Here is a 15,096-nt window from a genome sequence, read left to right as displayed (position 1 = left end):
CCACAGCAGAAAAGGGTCCTTGTGTCTGCCAGACTCACCTTATAGCCAAAGCCTCTTGCTCTCTGCCCTGGGAAGAATCCCAAGGAACGAAAGCACAAAGGCAGACAAGGAAGGGCCAAGAGCCTGGCTCTCTCCAGCTGGCTGGTGAGCAGGGAGGCGAGGAGAAGGCTGCTCGCCTTGAATCAACACTCTGTTCGCCGCCCGCCTTCCCCTTCATTCGCATTAATTGCATCGCTGAGAGGAGCTTGCCGGGCACCCTGGAGATGGGACATTCCTGGGCTCCCTCGGCGCCTCTACCTACTCCCCACCCCCCCTCCAGAGATCGGCGAGTTCTGAACATTTCTCCTCTTCTCCATCACACACAGCCCTCTTGGCTGGAGGATAGCACAGGATAAAATATCTCTGGTGAGGAGGCCAGCTCCTGCAGGCTTTTTGAGATGCTGCAAATGTTCCCTCCAGGTGGAACCAGGCAGTCATTTCCTTTATAGGAGAGCTGGAGGTGGAGTTGCTGCTTTCCAAGCTGCAAACGAACCCACTTTCTCTCCACCCTCCAATCACTTCACTCCAAGGCAGTCATTTGGTTTGCTTTTTACATATTTTAGGGCCCCCTTCACAAGGAGAATCTGTTGCAAAACTGGATACAAAATAATTGCCGAAGCAGCAGCAAGCAAAACAAAAGTTGCAGCCCGTTAAAAGCATCCATTTCATAATTCACCACACCGGCACAAATCAAGCAATTAACCAGCAGATCATATCAGAAGGAATTCTCTACCTTGTTTCCACAGCTCATGATTAGCCACTGGAAAAGTTAGGATTAAGTTTCCCATTTTTAAAGATCTTGGGAGGGGCCCTTCCTGATGTTTCATGGGACTGAATTCCACAAAAAGGGGGTCACCACTGTGAAGGCCCTGTTTCCTTTGCCCTTCAACCTAACTGCCTTTTCAGATGGGTATCTAAGCATCATCTATGGAAAAGATTGGAAGTTGCAGGCAGGTTGTATGTGCAAGCAGAGGTTCAAGTAACCCAGTTCCCAGGTCCGGTGCAATTGGAATAGTCTCGCTTAGATTCCAACCAGCTGGGCTCAACCAGTTACCCAGCAGCCACATTCTGCTCCTGTTGACGTTTCTGAGTCATCTTCAAAGGCAGCCCCACGCAGAGCGCATTACAGTAATCCAGCCTGGATGTCACCCAGGGCATGGATAACTGAGGCACACGGTCATTGTCTTCCTTCTGAGAGTGAGATGGATTGCTCTTCTATTTAAATCACAGCAACCATTTCTAAATTTGCACCTATAGGTACCTATGCATTTACATCTACCCTATAAGTAGCATTTTTCAGAATGGCAGTTTGCATTCTGAATAATGCAAAGCAATCATTGCAGAAGGAAGTTAAGAATAAAATGCAAAGCACGTTTATTCAAAATCCAATTAAAACTGTTTAGTTTAATTAATTCTACAAGACTGATGAGCTTGATCCACTGAGTCCCGCTTTTCAAAGTCTGATAGTCATTTACACCTCCAGTGCCCCCCCACTGCCCCCTTGCCTTTTGGTGCCCCCTAGGTGCTCCCCAGGGGGTGGTATCACCCACTTTCAGAACAACTGTACACCAAACGTTATGCAAATAGGTACCATCTTTTTGGACAATGTGTAAGCATCGCATATGCTAATGCCAGATCTTTAATTTGAAACGTTAAACAGAGTCCTGTGGCATCTAAAAGGGGGGGGGGAGTGTGTTGTATTGATTTTGCAACAAAACCAACACAACAACAGGAAACAAACCCCAACGGAGGCAAAGACTGTTGACTGAGACGTGTGGCATCTTGAAAAGCGCCACATTTATTTAGTCACATTTATTGGGCTGCGGCTGACATCGGGCGGGAGAAACATCGATGCGTGGCCATCAAAGCAACAGAGCGGCAAAATGCCCGAGAGCAGAGAAGGCAGCTGCTGAGGCCGGCCCCTCAGCAGAGACTAAAGCAACAAAACCTCAAAACAACCAGATTAAAAACCAGAGAACCTCGAGGTAAAGGTCTTCCCCTTCGCCACCGAGAACTTAGCCACAAGAGTACCAGCTGACTCCCCAGGAAGAACCCCCATGAACATGGGGTGTCACACCAGACAGGTGGCCTCCATCCCCAGTTTCCTGCCTCACCTGTCTCTAGGAAGGTCTCTCTGCCTTCATCCTCATTCCTCCCCTGAAATATGCAAATGGATCAAGCCAGTTTGGGTGCAGGGAGAAGCACTGCCCCAGGGGTTGCGGTGGGGGGTGGGAAGAGAGAGAGAGAGAATGCCAAGCCTTACCCCAAGGGTGCAGCACCAACTCCTGGGATAAGGGCCTTGCAGCTCAAAGCAGAAGGGCGTGCAGCATGCAGAGACCCAACACTGCTCATCTCCAAGCTGCTGCAGCCTTTGCAGCAGCAGTTCTGCAGACCTGTAGGGGGTGGCACCGTTGCCCCCCAGCAGTGCCTCAATGGGGAAGGGGAGGAGGAGTAGGAGAGAGGCTCCAGCACACTCTCCCTCCTCCAGGCCCACGGAGCAGCTGGGACAAACAACTGGATCCCCAAGGTCACCTTACTGCGCAATGCAGCTCATCCCGGGTGACAGGGTGCCTGCCCTCAGGGCCAGCTGAGCCCGGCAGCTGACAGGGAGACAATGCGCCTCAAGGGCTGGAGGCCTTTCCCAGCTGGTCCCCCCACAGCCCCTCTCCTCTCTTTGTTCCAGGCCCTGTGGGGGTGAGAGGGTTTTTTTCCCCCAAACGGGGACCCCCCCTCCCCTGTGAAGCTGCCTCCAGTGCTCAGAAGCAGAGCAGTTTGGACGCAAAGGCAAACACGGGATCCGGATGCTTTGAGCGCATTCAAGGTGGCAGGCGGTTCAATCCAATGTGAATTTTCTCAGAGCAGACCCACTGAAATTAATGGGCATGGCTGCCCTATTATTATTCTTAGTTACGTTTATTATTAGTCAATTTTGTTTCTTTTACAAAAGCAACTGAGCTTAGGAACATAAGGAGAGCTTGCTGGATCTGGCGAAAGAAGAAGAGTTTGGATTTGATATCCCGCTTTTCACTACCCAAAGGAGTCTCAAAGCGGCTAACATTCTCCTTTCCCTTCCTCCCCCACAACAAACACTCTGTGAGGTGAGTGGGGCTGAGAGACTTCAGAGAAGTGTGACTAGCCCAAGGTCACCCAGCAGCTGCATGTGGAGGAGCGGAGACGCGAACCCGGTTCCCCAGATTACGAGTCTACCGCTCTTAACCACTACACCACACTGTGAGGCATCCTGTACTCACAACAGCCAACCAAAACAAAATTAAAAATTAAAAAAATCCTTCCAGTAGCACCTTAGAGACCAACTAAGTTTGTTCTTGGTATGAGCTTTCGTGTGCATGCACACTTCTTCAGATACCTCTTCTGGGAACTCCATAAGCAAGCAGAAGAGCTGGATTCCTTCTGTGGCTTCATAGAATCACAGAATTGTTGAGTTGGAAGGGAACCTGAGGGTCATCTAGTCCAACCCCCTGCAGTGCAGGAATAACCACCCCGAGTGGGGTATAAATAAAATTATTTATTTATTTATTTATTTATTTATTTATTTATTATTTCCTCCTCCTTCTTCTTCCCCCCAATGTGGGGCTTGAACCCATGATCCTGAGATTAAGTCTCATGCTATTCTAGCAGTCTCCAGCAACTTGCATTCAGAAGCACTGCTGTCTCTGACTGTGTAGGAAGAGCATAGCCCTTGTGGATAGTAGCAAGTTGATAGCCCTCTCCTCCATGAATTTGGCTAAGTCGTTTTGGGCTGACAGTTTCACATATTGTTTTATTATTAAGTTGTCAACCTTTATCCCGAAAGGAGATAAACCTTAATGATAAACAAAACAATGAAAAGCCTTACAGGGTTGTTTCAAGGATTACAATGAAGCGTGCATATAAGTATTATGCGCGGAGAATATACACATTTCATACGAAGTTTATACAGAGAGAGAGAGAGAGAGAGAGAGAGTAAGTACAAAGTTTGAATGCTCTGCATGTTTACCCTTAAAGAAACTGAAAGTGCAAAGAACAAATTAGTCCACCCAGGATAAGAGGAAAGAGGAAAGATCTCCTTCGCTCCCTCCACCGCCCCAGAAACGCAAAACTGGCTGCTGCCCAAGGCCATTATATAACAAAGGAAAGAAGAAGAGGCCAGGAAAGTCAACCTGGTTTCCCCACTTGTTTCCCCGAATAGCAAGAAATAATCAAAACTGGCGGTCAAAGGTCCGCACTCCTGCCAGCTTGCAAAGATCTTCCTGCCATCATGGATTCCTGGTATTGACTGAATTTCTAGTGCTCAGGGTAGACTGGCTAGTGACTGGCTCAAGCTGGAGCCCAAATCCAGTGCATGGTTTCTAACTCTTGCCATTTCAAAGCAACCCTGAGATCCAAAAAGCTCCTATTTTTATAGGCAGAGAGGATCCATTTTTGAGGTGCATGCGCGTGAAGAGGAGGAGGAAGATTCATGAACTATGGGAATTATGAAATTGACAGTCACCCATCCTACCAGAGGACCACTAAGAACATAAGAAAAACCTGCAGGGACAGGACAAAGGAGGCTCATGGAGCCCAGCATCTTCTTCTCCCCTCCTGCTGCTTCCAGCCACTGGCAATCAAAAGCATTACTGCCTCCAACTGCGGAGGCAGAGCACAGCCATCGTGGCTAATAGCCTTCGACAGCCTTCTCCTCCATGTACCATTTGTCCAATCCTCTTTTAAAGCCATCATACAAATAATTGCTCCCAACATCCTGCTGCACCCAAACACCCACAAGTTCTAATGTTGAGAGAGGGAGAGGAAACTTTTCTCTGTCCACATCCTCCACTGAAAGAATCAGTTGCCCTGTTCCTATCAGAATCACCCCTTTCTCCTCTCTCACTCCCAGCTGTTCCCTTGAGATCCCTCCTCTCTGCCCAGGACGAGATCACTCACACTCGACCTCCGTTTCTCTCCAATGCCAGGCCCATCCTCAGGCTCTGCTGGACCCCGCCGCTGTCTTTTCAGAGAGTGTGCTTGCAAGCCGGGGCCCTCTTCCTCCTTGGCGCCTGGTGCCCCTCCAGACCTCACCGCCTCTTGACAGACTGCAGGATCAGCCATCTGAAAATTATATATCTGGATCCTTGAGGCAACAAATCCTGGGGCCACGGCCGGCTGGCTGTCTCTCTGCGGCTCTCTGCCAGGGGGCTCGTCAGGGAAACGGAAGAAGCGGGTAAGATGGGAGGTCCTGGGTGGGCTAAGATGGGTGGGGACATGCCACGTGGTCCATCTGGGGCTCAGCATGTCCACAAGGCTCTGCTGCGAGGCCGTTGCTGCCTCCGAACCATGTCAGGCCAAGAGAGGATGGGGTCAGGGACCAAAGGAGCCTGAGATCAGTTCCAAGGGCTGCTCCAGCTCTTCAATCCCAGCAAAGAGGCCAAAACAGGCAGCAGATCTGCTCCAAAGGTTTCCAAGTCTGGCTGGCCATGGTGGAGAAACCGCATCCTACTTGAGAGGCTGCCCTCGACCACAAGCTGGATGGGAGGGTGAGGTTTTCAAGCTCACCTCCGAGACAGGCTAGCAGGCAGCTTGGCACAGCCGCACGCAGGAATCCAAAGATCAGGGCAGAAGCTATAGGGGCTGGGCCAGTCCAATAGGCAGGACAGACAGCTGGCAGGGCGGGGTGGCTGGATGGGGTTCAGAGTGCAAGAAGCAGCCGAGAGCTGCTCTCCAAAAACCTGAGCACCACCGCCCAGCCTCCCCCTGAAAATTTGGGAAAAGAGAGTGTGCAGCAGGGGTGATGTGGGTCCCAATTGGAACCCCTTCCCCTAATATGCATTTGCTTATGGAGCAGGAGTGGGGAGGAGCTGAAGTAGGGGAAATGTTTGAAACGCGAACGGATCTCTGTATCATTGGAGCCGAGAAAGGAGAGGCTTGCTTGTAGACTTTGTAGAGATATTTGGCTGCCCACTGTGGGAAGCTAGCACCGGAATAGAGGGATGTTTTGTTCCAATCCGACAGGACTCCCTTCATGTCCCTAAAACGCAGCTTTAAGAACACTGAATGATGGCTACTAGACATGATAGTTGATGGAACCTCTGTGTTCAGAGGCAGTCTACCTCAGAATTCCCAGGTTTGCAGAAGAAGCAAAAAATAAATAAAAAGCCTAAGGGGGTATACACCCCACCCCCCGAAAAAGCAGCCCTATGAGGATTGAGAGTCCTTAGAAGTTACAGAGTATTGACTGTCAGTTGGAAAGGTAAAACAGAAAAGGGTGGGGGGGGGAGAGAGAGAGAGATAGAAGTGTCCTGGCTGAGTCTCTTGACAATCTGTAGGATACAGCTGGCCAGAACCCTGAACAACAGCACAAGCAGGAGAGGGGAGTAGTAAGCACTGCAACATTTTGTTGCAGAGCCCACTTGTTCTCAGTTTTCCCTGTGCTGACTCAAAAGTGCCCAACACTTTAGTGGCATTGCCTTAGGAAAGGTGCCCCCAATGCCCTAAATCCTATGTTCTTATGATCCTGATTTGTTTGTTTGTTTGTTTATTAAGTTAATCAACAGAATGGCTTTAACTGAAACATAACAGAACTTCAGACGCATGACTAAGCCTTTCTTGGTCCAGCAGACATTCCAAGGTTGCGTTTGGATTTATGATAGGTTTGTTATTGTTGTTGCTATTTTAACTTCCCAGTTCCTGTTGTTTTTTTATGTACGCTGCTTAGCAATGCAAATGATTAAGCGGTACAGATGTGTCTTAACGAGATAAAACAGATTGAGTGGTTGGGTGTTGTGCACCCTGTTTCATGCACACAGATGGGCAAACAGTGTCCCGCAAAACCAAGGCTAAGAAGATCCTTCCAGCACAGCATCCAGTTTCCAACAGTGGACAGCCAGAAAAAGGTGTCCCCAGGAAGCCCACAGGCAGGCATCTAGGAAGACTATTGTTGCCTGCTGCAAAACACACACACACACACACACACACACACACACACCCTCCTAGCTTCTGGTACTCAGAGGTACACACAGTGAGAATGCAGACCTTATGCTTCCTCCTCATTCCTTCATCACTCTTCTGACTACAGCCAAGCAAAGGAGAAATGACATATAAGAGTGGCTGGGGCAAACCAGTCAGATGGGGAGGATATAAATAATAATAACATCATCATCATCATCATTATCATCGTTGTTGTTGTTGTTGTTGTTGTTGTTGTTGTTATAGAATAGGACGTCCCTATTTTCATTGGAGAAATGTTGGATTGTATGGGTGTTTCTTGTGGGCTTCCCAACAGGGCATCTGGTTGGCCACTGTGACACTCAAACCCCTCCTCTGCCACAACTTCATACAAATCCAGGATTCTGATGAGGCACTACAAATCCTCCAATGGGGACTGGGTGATGACAGCCTTACATTTATATATATATATAGGGAGATATTGCTGAAGGTTCTGCCCCAACAGTGGGGGACCCCGGTTTCTGTATGCTTCTGAATGGCATTTTCCAGAAGCCACAAAAAGGAAGGCTGCTCTTGTGTTTGGGTCCTGCTTATCATCATCATCATTTATAAGAACATAAGAAGAACCAGATGGATCATGCCAATGGCCCATCTTAGTCCAGCATCCTGTTCTCACAGTGGCCAACCAGTTGCCTCCATGGGGAACCCACATGCAGGATCCGAACACTGGAGCCTTCTCCACGCACCTGTTCTGTTTCCAGCAACTGGTATTCACAAGCATTGCTGCAGAGCATAGTCATCATGGCTAATGGCCATCGACAGCCCTCTCCTCAACGAACTTGTCTAATCAATTTAGATTGGTGGTTATTATTGCCTCCTGTGGGAGTGAGTTCCACAGTTTAACTATGCACTGCATAAAGAAGTGCTTTCTTTTGTCTGAAACAAATTCAGCTTCACTGAATGTCCGTGAGTTCTAGTGTTATTGGGGGGGGGGGGGACACGTCTCTTGAGCCACTTTTCCCAGGCCACGCATAATTTTATAAACTTGCTTGCCTTTTCTCTAAACGGTCCCTAATCCTGCCACCTTTCCTCACCTGGGAGCCGCTCCATCCCTTCGATGGCTATTGCAGGAATGCAACACACAAACGGAAACATCTCTCACCGGCTTTGAGAAATCACCGACAAAGCAAGAGTGGCATAAGCAATGACCGGTTGGGCTTTTCTCGCTTGGGCCAAGCAGGTAAGATTTGGGAAAGGCATAGACTTCCGAGTAACACACTCGCAAGTCAGAGCCGCACCGGCATGCAAATCTGCAGCCTTATCTAAAGAGCAACTTATGCAAAACGAGGCGTCCGTAAGGAAACACCATTATTCAAAATGTTATCTCAGGGTTGAAGTTTCTTCTCATTAATAGATTACTTTATGGACTACCGATGCAGTGGCACTGATGGCTCTCAATATATTATTTCTGAACGCTGGAGCAGCAGGCAAGAAAGGAGGTGGGACCATAGAATCACAGAATCATAGAGCAGGAAGGGACCCCTAAGGGTCCTTGGGGTGCAGGAATTGCAAGTAAAGGATCGTTGGCAGGTGGCCAGCAAACCTCTCTTTTAAAGATTTCCAATGAACTTCCTGAGGCACTCTCAAATGGCTCTTACCCTCAGAAGGTTTTCCCTAACATTTAGTCAGAATTTCTTTCCTTGCTATTTGAATCCATTGGTTCAGTTCCTCCCCTCTGGAGCAGCAGAAAACAAGCTTGCTCCATCTTCAAATGGACAAACCTTCAGACAGTTGTAGGGCGTGATGGGTTTGGGTCAGAACCGTTTATTTCAATGTGCATCTGCCCCATTTCATGTAATGTGGGAGGGCTGATTTTTACAACAAAAGGGGGCAATGAGGAGGGGGCACAAATTCTTCCCCAGCTATGGCTCACACTCAAGTCTTCCCTTTCCCAGGACTGCCAAGGAGTCAGTGTTTGAGAATGGCTATCTGTCATCTCTGTTTGTCTTTCACTGTTAATTTTTAAGCTGGTTTTATGGCAGGATATAACTGTATTTAAGGGACGCAGGTGGCGCTGTGGCCTAAACCACTGAGCCCCTTGGGCTTGCCGATCAGAAGGTCGGCAGTTCGAATCCCCGTGTGAGCTCCCGTTGTTCTGTCCCAGCTCCTGCCCACCTAGCAGTTTGAAAGCATGTCAAAGTCCAAGTAGATAAATAAGTACCGCTCCAGCGGAAAGGTAAACGGTGTTTCCGTGCACTGCACTGATTCGCCAGAAGCGGCTTAATCATGCTGGCCACATGACCCGGAAGCTGCATGCCAGCTCCCTCAGCCAATAAAGCAAGATGAATGCCGCAACCCCAGTGTCATCCGCGACTGGACCTAATGGTCAGGGGTCCCTTTACCTTTACCTTTATAACTGTATTTAATTGTTATTCTTTTTTTCCTGAGCCTCCTTTAGTGGCTGCAGAGTAGAAGGATGTAAGTGGGGAGAGAGAGAGCAAAAAGGATATACAGCCAGTTTGGTGTAGTGCCTAGAGTGTCAGACTTGGACCTGGAAGACCAGGGTTCAAATCCCCACTCGACCAGGAAGCTCAGTAGGTGATACTGGCCAACTCATTGCCTCTCAGCCCAACCAACCTCACAGGGTTGTTGTGGAGATTCGGTAAGGAGGGTTGAACAATATGTGTCCTTGGAGAAAAAAGTGGGATATAAATCCAATAAATAAATAAAACCTATGGATAGACTTAGAAGCAAAGCAGTTTGGGTGGTGAGAGGAGGATCTTCAGTCCTTTCCTGTTAGGGGACATCTTTCCTGGTTTGTTTGTCTGTTTGCTTGCTTTAAACCAGAGCGCACCACCTCCCCATTTAATATGGGATGGGGCAAACCTAGGCTTCAGATAGCACCCATCTGGGGCTCTGGTGGCGCCTGGGCGCAGGGCTTGAGACACAAGGTGTCTCTGCTACCTTAAATCTAATCAAGATCAGCCGCATGACGTGATAATCTGGAGTCTGGTGAGCTCCCTGCGTAGCAAAGGCGCTGATCCCATTAGCACTCATTAGGGGACAGTTGCTTGCTTTGGCTACCTGCTGTTGAGAGGAGCAAATAAACGCCCTGTGGACACACCCAACACTTGCTCTAAGCTCTTCTGCAGTTCTGCCTGCCATTAGGCCTGTCTGCACATACTGCAGATCTCTCCCTGCCCTCTGCCCTGCTTGTTAGAAAGGGTACCAGCCAGTGGCAGAGCAAGCCAACTGGGTGCCCAGGCAGAGCAGGGGGCAGCAGGACACAGGGGGCAGCAGGGGCAGGGGGGCAGGGGGGAGGGGCAGCCACCTGCGGGGCTTTGAAGAAGTGCTGCCTCAATACAGCTGTGAGCTTCCATCTTTGGGCTGCATTGAAAACAGCTTCTCCATGTGAACCAGGAAGTGACCTCTCCAGATAACAAAATGTCTCTTCTTTTCCTATCTCCGTGGGTACGATCTCCTGGGTGATGCAGTTGAATGTACATGTGGACTCTGTCCATTTCCCTCCCTCCCACAACCACCACCCTCCACACAGCCCTAGGCACTGGCAACCCATGCTACACCACTGTCCTCTTCCACTGATGGGATGTGAAGGAGGACCCCTCTCTCAAGACGCCAAGCAAGCAACAGACAAGTGGATATGGGATGATGCAGCCATGTAGGGAACCCCAGCCTTAATATTTCCACCCAGAGATGAGTCCCAACATTGCTGGATGAGATCCTAAGAGGGACCATTGATGGGAATGGGGTGGTTTGGACAGCCACAAAGCAGACAGGTTACAATGAGGGTGAATTAACTAATTACAACCAAATTATAAGGGGAAAGGCTATTGAGAAAGTGGGAAAGGGGAGGAGGCTATTGATGGCAACCAGCCATGATCGATAAACTGCGCCTTCGCCGTCGGAGGCAGAAATTCTTCCGAATACCAGATTCTGGAAGCCACAGGAAAGGAAGAGTGCTGTTGAGCTCAGATCCTGATTGCAGGCTTTCCAGCAGAGACATCTGGTTGGCCGCTGTGAAAACAGAGTGCTAGACAAGATGGATCATAGGCCTGATCCAGCAGGCTCCTCTTAGGTCCTAATGAATACAGGAACCACAGCAAGGGGGTGAATCAGCAAAGTCCTTCCACATGCACACTGAGGCACCCCAGAAACATACAGGGGAAGTTCAGTTCGGCTGACATTTGAAGGCGACCCTCCGCAATCGACACTTCCTGGAGCGCTACTCAAAGCGAAACACAACCAGCCTTCGAAATTTGCACTTCTCCAAATTTCATGGCACTCCAAATGACACATGGGATGCGGGTGTTTCGAATCCCCGTGACAGGGTGAGCTCCCGTTGCTTGGTCCCTGTTCCTGCCAACCTAGCAGTTTGAAAGCACGTCATAGTGCAAGTAGATAAATAGGTACTGCTCTGGCGGGAAGGTAAATGGCGTTTCCATGCGCTGCTCTGCTGGCCACATGACCCGGAAGCTGTACACTGGCTCCCTCGGCCAATAAAGCGAGATGAGTGCCACAACCCCAGAGTCATCCACAACTAGACCTAATGGTCAGGGGTCCCTTTACCTTTACCAAATGACACATATTATGTGTCATGAGCAGGTGTGTTGAAAAGCAGCATACAGAAATGCATTACTTTAGGGGAAACAGCTTGCATAAATATATCCATTTTGACAGATCCATCCACTCCTCCCACATAGCAGAGCCGCACCTAGAGTCTTCCTCCAACGCCGCATGAGGCATGGAAGGCAATTTGTCATGCTGAGTGACACACGACTCTCTCATGCAAAACAGACAAAGGTTCAGATGTGCACGCCTCGTGTCAGCCTCCTCGCCCGGGCATCCCTGACACTCTCATGGCCACATCTGGGCATGGACGGCAAACAACACATTTACTCCTGACACAAGCCAGACCATCCCTCTGCTGTGATGTGCCATCAACACAAACACACACGTGCCGCAGGAAAAACTCAGCAGCGTCAGGCTGCCAAAGGAAGCAAGAAGAAGCAAAGGAAGGCTGAAAACAGGAGCTGGGCAGCAGTAGCCAAGCCCTCTTGCTACTTCTTTACTTGGTATCTCAAATTGCAGACTGCCCTCCTTCACTGAGAATGATCCCAGGGCCAAGAGCAGCCTCTGGCCCATGGGAATGGTGTTGCGCCTCCAGCCCCGCAATGGTGCTTACCAGATTTTATTTTTGGGGGGGTGCACTAGCCAGAGCACCAGACTAGCTACTGGAATGTGCCTGAAAAGGCCTAACCTCACTGCTGCCCCCCCTACTGCCCTGTTGGGAGGGTGGCAGTGCAAGAACATTTCTCCTGCCCAGGGTCAGTTTCCAGAATATTAAAAAACCAAAATGTGCATTTGTAAGAAATCACTTTTGGGAACTCCCTGCTGGGTACAGCCAGGGGTCTTTTTGCTGTACCTGGGGCAGCAGGCAGCAGGCAGGTCACAGAGTCACAGTCTTACCTGCAACAGTGAGATGGATTGCATTTCTACTTAAATGATAGTGCTCTTTTCTAAATTTGCATCTAGGCACAGAGCAGTAGCTAGATGGTCTTGCGCACCCTGGCAGAACCATCCAGATTGCGCCCCTAGCCTGTGCCCCTGGCGGGGGCCTTCCTCCACTCCTTACTAATGGCCCTGTCTAGGCATATGTGTACAGATTCATAAGAAATCAATTGTTTAGTGTGGCTTTCATGATGCGCTAAACTATCTTTTTTTAAAATAATAATAATGAGTTCCCTGCTTTTGATTATTTGGCATTTACATCCTTTGCATCACCCCTACGTTTCGTTGATTTCAATTGATGTTCTTTCTTTGTTTGCACTTTTGACTCTGCATTACTATCGAGAAACAAATTCTTGCTGACAAACGAACAAGAAACATTGCTTGCTTTTATATTCCTCGGTTTTTTGCCTTAGCACAAACATTATGAGATGGAGTTACAGGTTGGTAGCCGTGTTGGTCTGCCATAGTCAAAACAAAATTAAAAAAATTCCTTCCAGTAGCACCTTAGAGACTAACTAAATTTGTTCTTGGTATGAGCTTTCGTGTGCATGCACACTTCTTCAGAGTGAAACAAACAGAGAAATAACGAGCGGTGCAAGTTGCAGACCCACAGGCTTCCTCGATCTCCAGGGAAGGGTCCCTACTCCTGCCCACCTCATCCCTTTCCCCCTGCTTACCAGGATGTCGCTACTCTCCCTCCGAAGCGACAACTGCTCCAGGCGGTCGAGAGAGGGGGTGCTGGGGAAGGACGGGCCAGTGCCCGCAGGACGGAGGATAGGCAAACTCAGCGACTTGAAGTCCTTCACCGCCTGCTCCACTTTGAGTTCATCCCCAGGTTTGGCTGCAATGCAGAAGAGGAGGCCATGGGGCAGGTCAGGAGGGCAATGCCAGACAGAGAGGTCCCTCTCATATTGCCAAAGAGGCTTCCCCAACCTGGAGCCCTCCGGATGGGTTGGACGACATCTCCCACCAGCCTCAGGAGAGACACGCAGCAGAGCAGCCTACCTTTCACACGAAGGTAATGTCCTCCAAACCGGTATGCCTCGAAGTTGAGCGAGAGGGGGGTGTTGGACTGGTCCAGGTAAATATCCACTTTAGACAGGTCGATTCCCTTCCTCTCAAAAACCGGCAGCAGCACTTCACTGGGTTTTAAAAGAAAAGAGAGAGAACCAGTAAGTGGCGCTGCCAGTTAATCGATGTGTTGGAACTAGCTTGGGCTCAGAACGCCTGGAAGGTTGTAGCTCCCAATGCAAACCTGCCTGGGTGCTAAGATCATTCGGTCAGCACCTTCTCTTGGTCCCATCAACACTAGAGGCACGGCCGGCAGTGAGATGAGAGAGAAAGTGCCTTTTCGTGGTGGCTCCCAAATTGTGGGATTCCCTCCTCAAAGAGGGCAGACTGGCTCCCTCCTTGTTATCCTTCTGCTCACAGGCTACAAAGACCTTCCTGCTCAAATAGGTGTGACCTTGGGGCCAGTTACTCACTCTCAGCCTAACCTGCCTTTGTTTTCCCACACCCATTTCTAAGCAGGAGCTGCACATCAGAGCGGTGAGAACTTCAGCAGCAGAACTAGTCAGGCCTTTGCCCTCCGAACATCAGGTGCTGGGAGCAGGTTAGGATCCTGCGCTGAACTGATGGGCTCAGGAGTGCTGGAGCTGCTTCCAGATGAGACCTTGGACCCAGAGCATCCCACCTTGTGCTTTCCTGGGCTCCCAAAAACGAGTGAAGCCCCCGCCCAGCTTGCACCCCAGACTAAGCTGCTCTCTGCCCTCCTTACCCCAGGGACTTCTTCTTCATGGCTGGCACGATCTCCGTCTCAATGTCCACGTTCAGATCAAACTTCAAGGTGAAGCATTCCTTGCTAGGGTCCTGCGGGAGAAATGCAGGAGCATGTCGGCCAGAATTCAAAACAGTCGCCAGGCCTATGTCCCAACCCAATTTCTTAGCACATTCCCACCCCCTCCGGCCCTCCGCAGGGCATCCAAAGAGGCCTCTGTGACTTCTAGGGCCCTGCGCAGGATGAGGCCAGACCCAATTCCCAGGGTTTTGGAGTGAAAGCAAGGTGTGGTCACGGAATGAGCACAAGTGGCTTCCTTACGTCTGTGTGCCTCCTGCGAGCCTTCTTCTTTGGCAGCTTCAAGGCTGAGCTCTTCCTGTCCCTGAAACAGACCAGCCAGCAGGCAGAAAGGAGTTAGAAGGTCCCCCATCATATTGCCCCACAACAGCAAGGGAAGGCAGGCACAACTTTCCCCTCTGATGCAGGAAACGCTCTGCCCCACCGGCTCCCATACGGTTTATAAGCGCCTTTGCAGAATTCCTATCAAGCTGACCGACGTGTCAAGCAGGGGCATGCAATACAGCTCCTGGTGGATTGTACCAGGGTTTTTTGTCTTTGGTTCGAAGTAGATTTTCAAGCGGCACAAATTCCCCATCAGACACCCCACATTAAGAAAGAAAGCCAAATGAACACAAATTGCAAGCGCCTTCTGTCTCAACTTTTAAATGCCTGCTGGGAAAGTTTTTGTTCCGTCCAGCAATTGAGAATGCGCCCTTCCACAACAGTTAGCTGATTTCCGATTTCAACTTTTTAAGTTTGATTTTTAT

At 49.6% G+C, this 15,096-nt stretch overlaps 1 protein-coding gene across 3 annotated transcripts in view; it reads right to left on the bottom strand.

The window, feature by feature from the left end:
- The window catches only part of PLEKHG5 (pleckstrin homology and RhoGEF domain containing G5), a 102,143-nt gene that overhangs the window by 23,469 nt on the left and 63,578 nt on the right, over positions 1-15,096 (bottom strand). For all 3 annotated transcript variants that reach the window (XM_033156547.1, XM_033156548.1, XM_033156549.1), the window contains 4 exons: positions 14,591-14,651; positions 14,270-14,361; positions 13,498-13,634; positions 13,170-13,333 (listed from right to left, as the gene is read on the bottom strand). In XM_033156547.1, the coding sequence (XP_033012438.1) occupies positions 13,170-13,333; positions 13,498-13,634; positions 14,270-14,361; positions 14,591-14,651 (454 nt within the window). The remainder of the gene's footprint in view (positions 1-13,169; positions 13,334-13,497; positions 13,635-14,269; positions 14,362-14,590; positions 14,652-15,096) is intronic.

Source organism: Lacerta agilis, chromosome 8 (genome assembly GCF_009819535.1).
Source record: "Lacerta agilis isolate rLacAgi1 chromosome 8, rLacAgi1.pri, whole genome shotgun sequence".
NCBI lineage: Eukaryota > Metazoa > Chordata > Lepidosauria > Squamata > Lacertidae > Lacerta > Lacerta agilis.
Note: the sequence above shows the minus strand (reverse complement) of the source record. Positions and strands in the feature narration are given on the sequence as shown.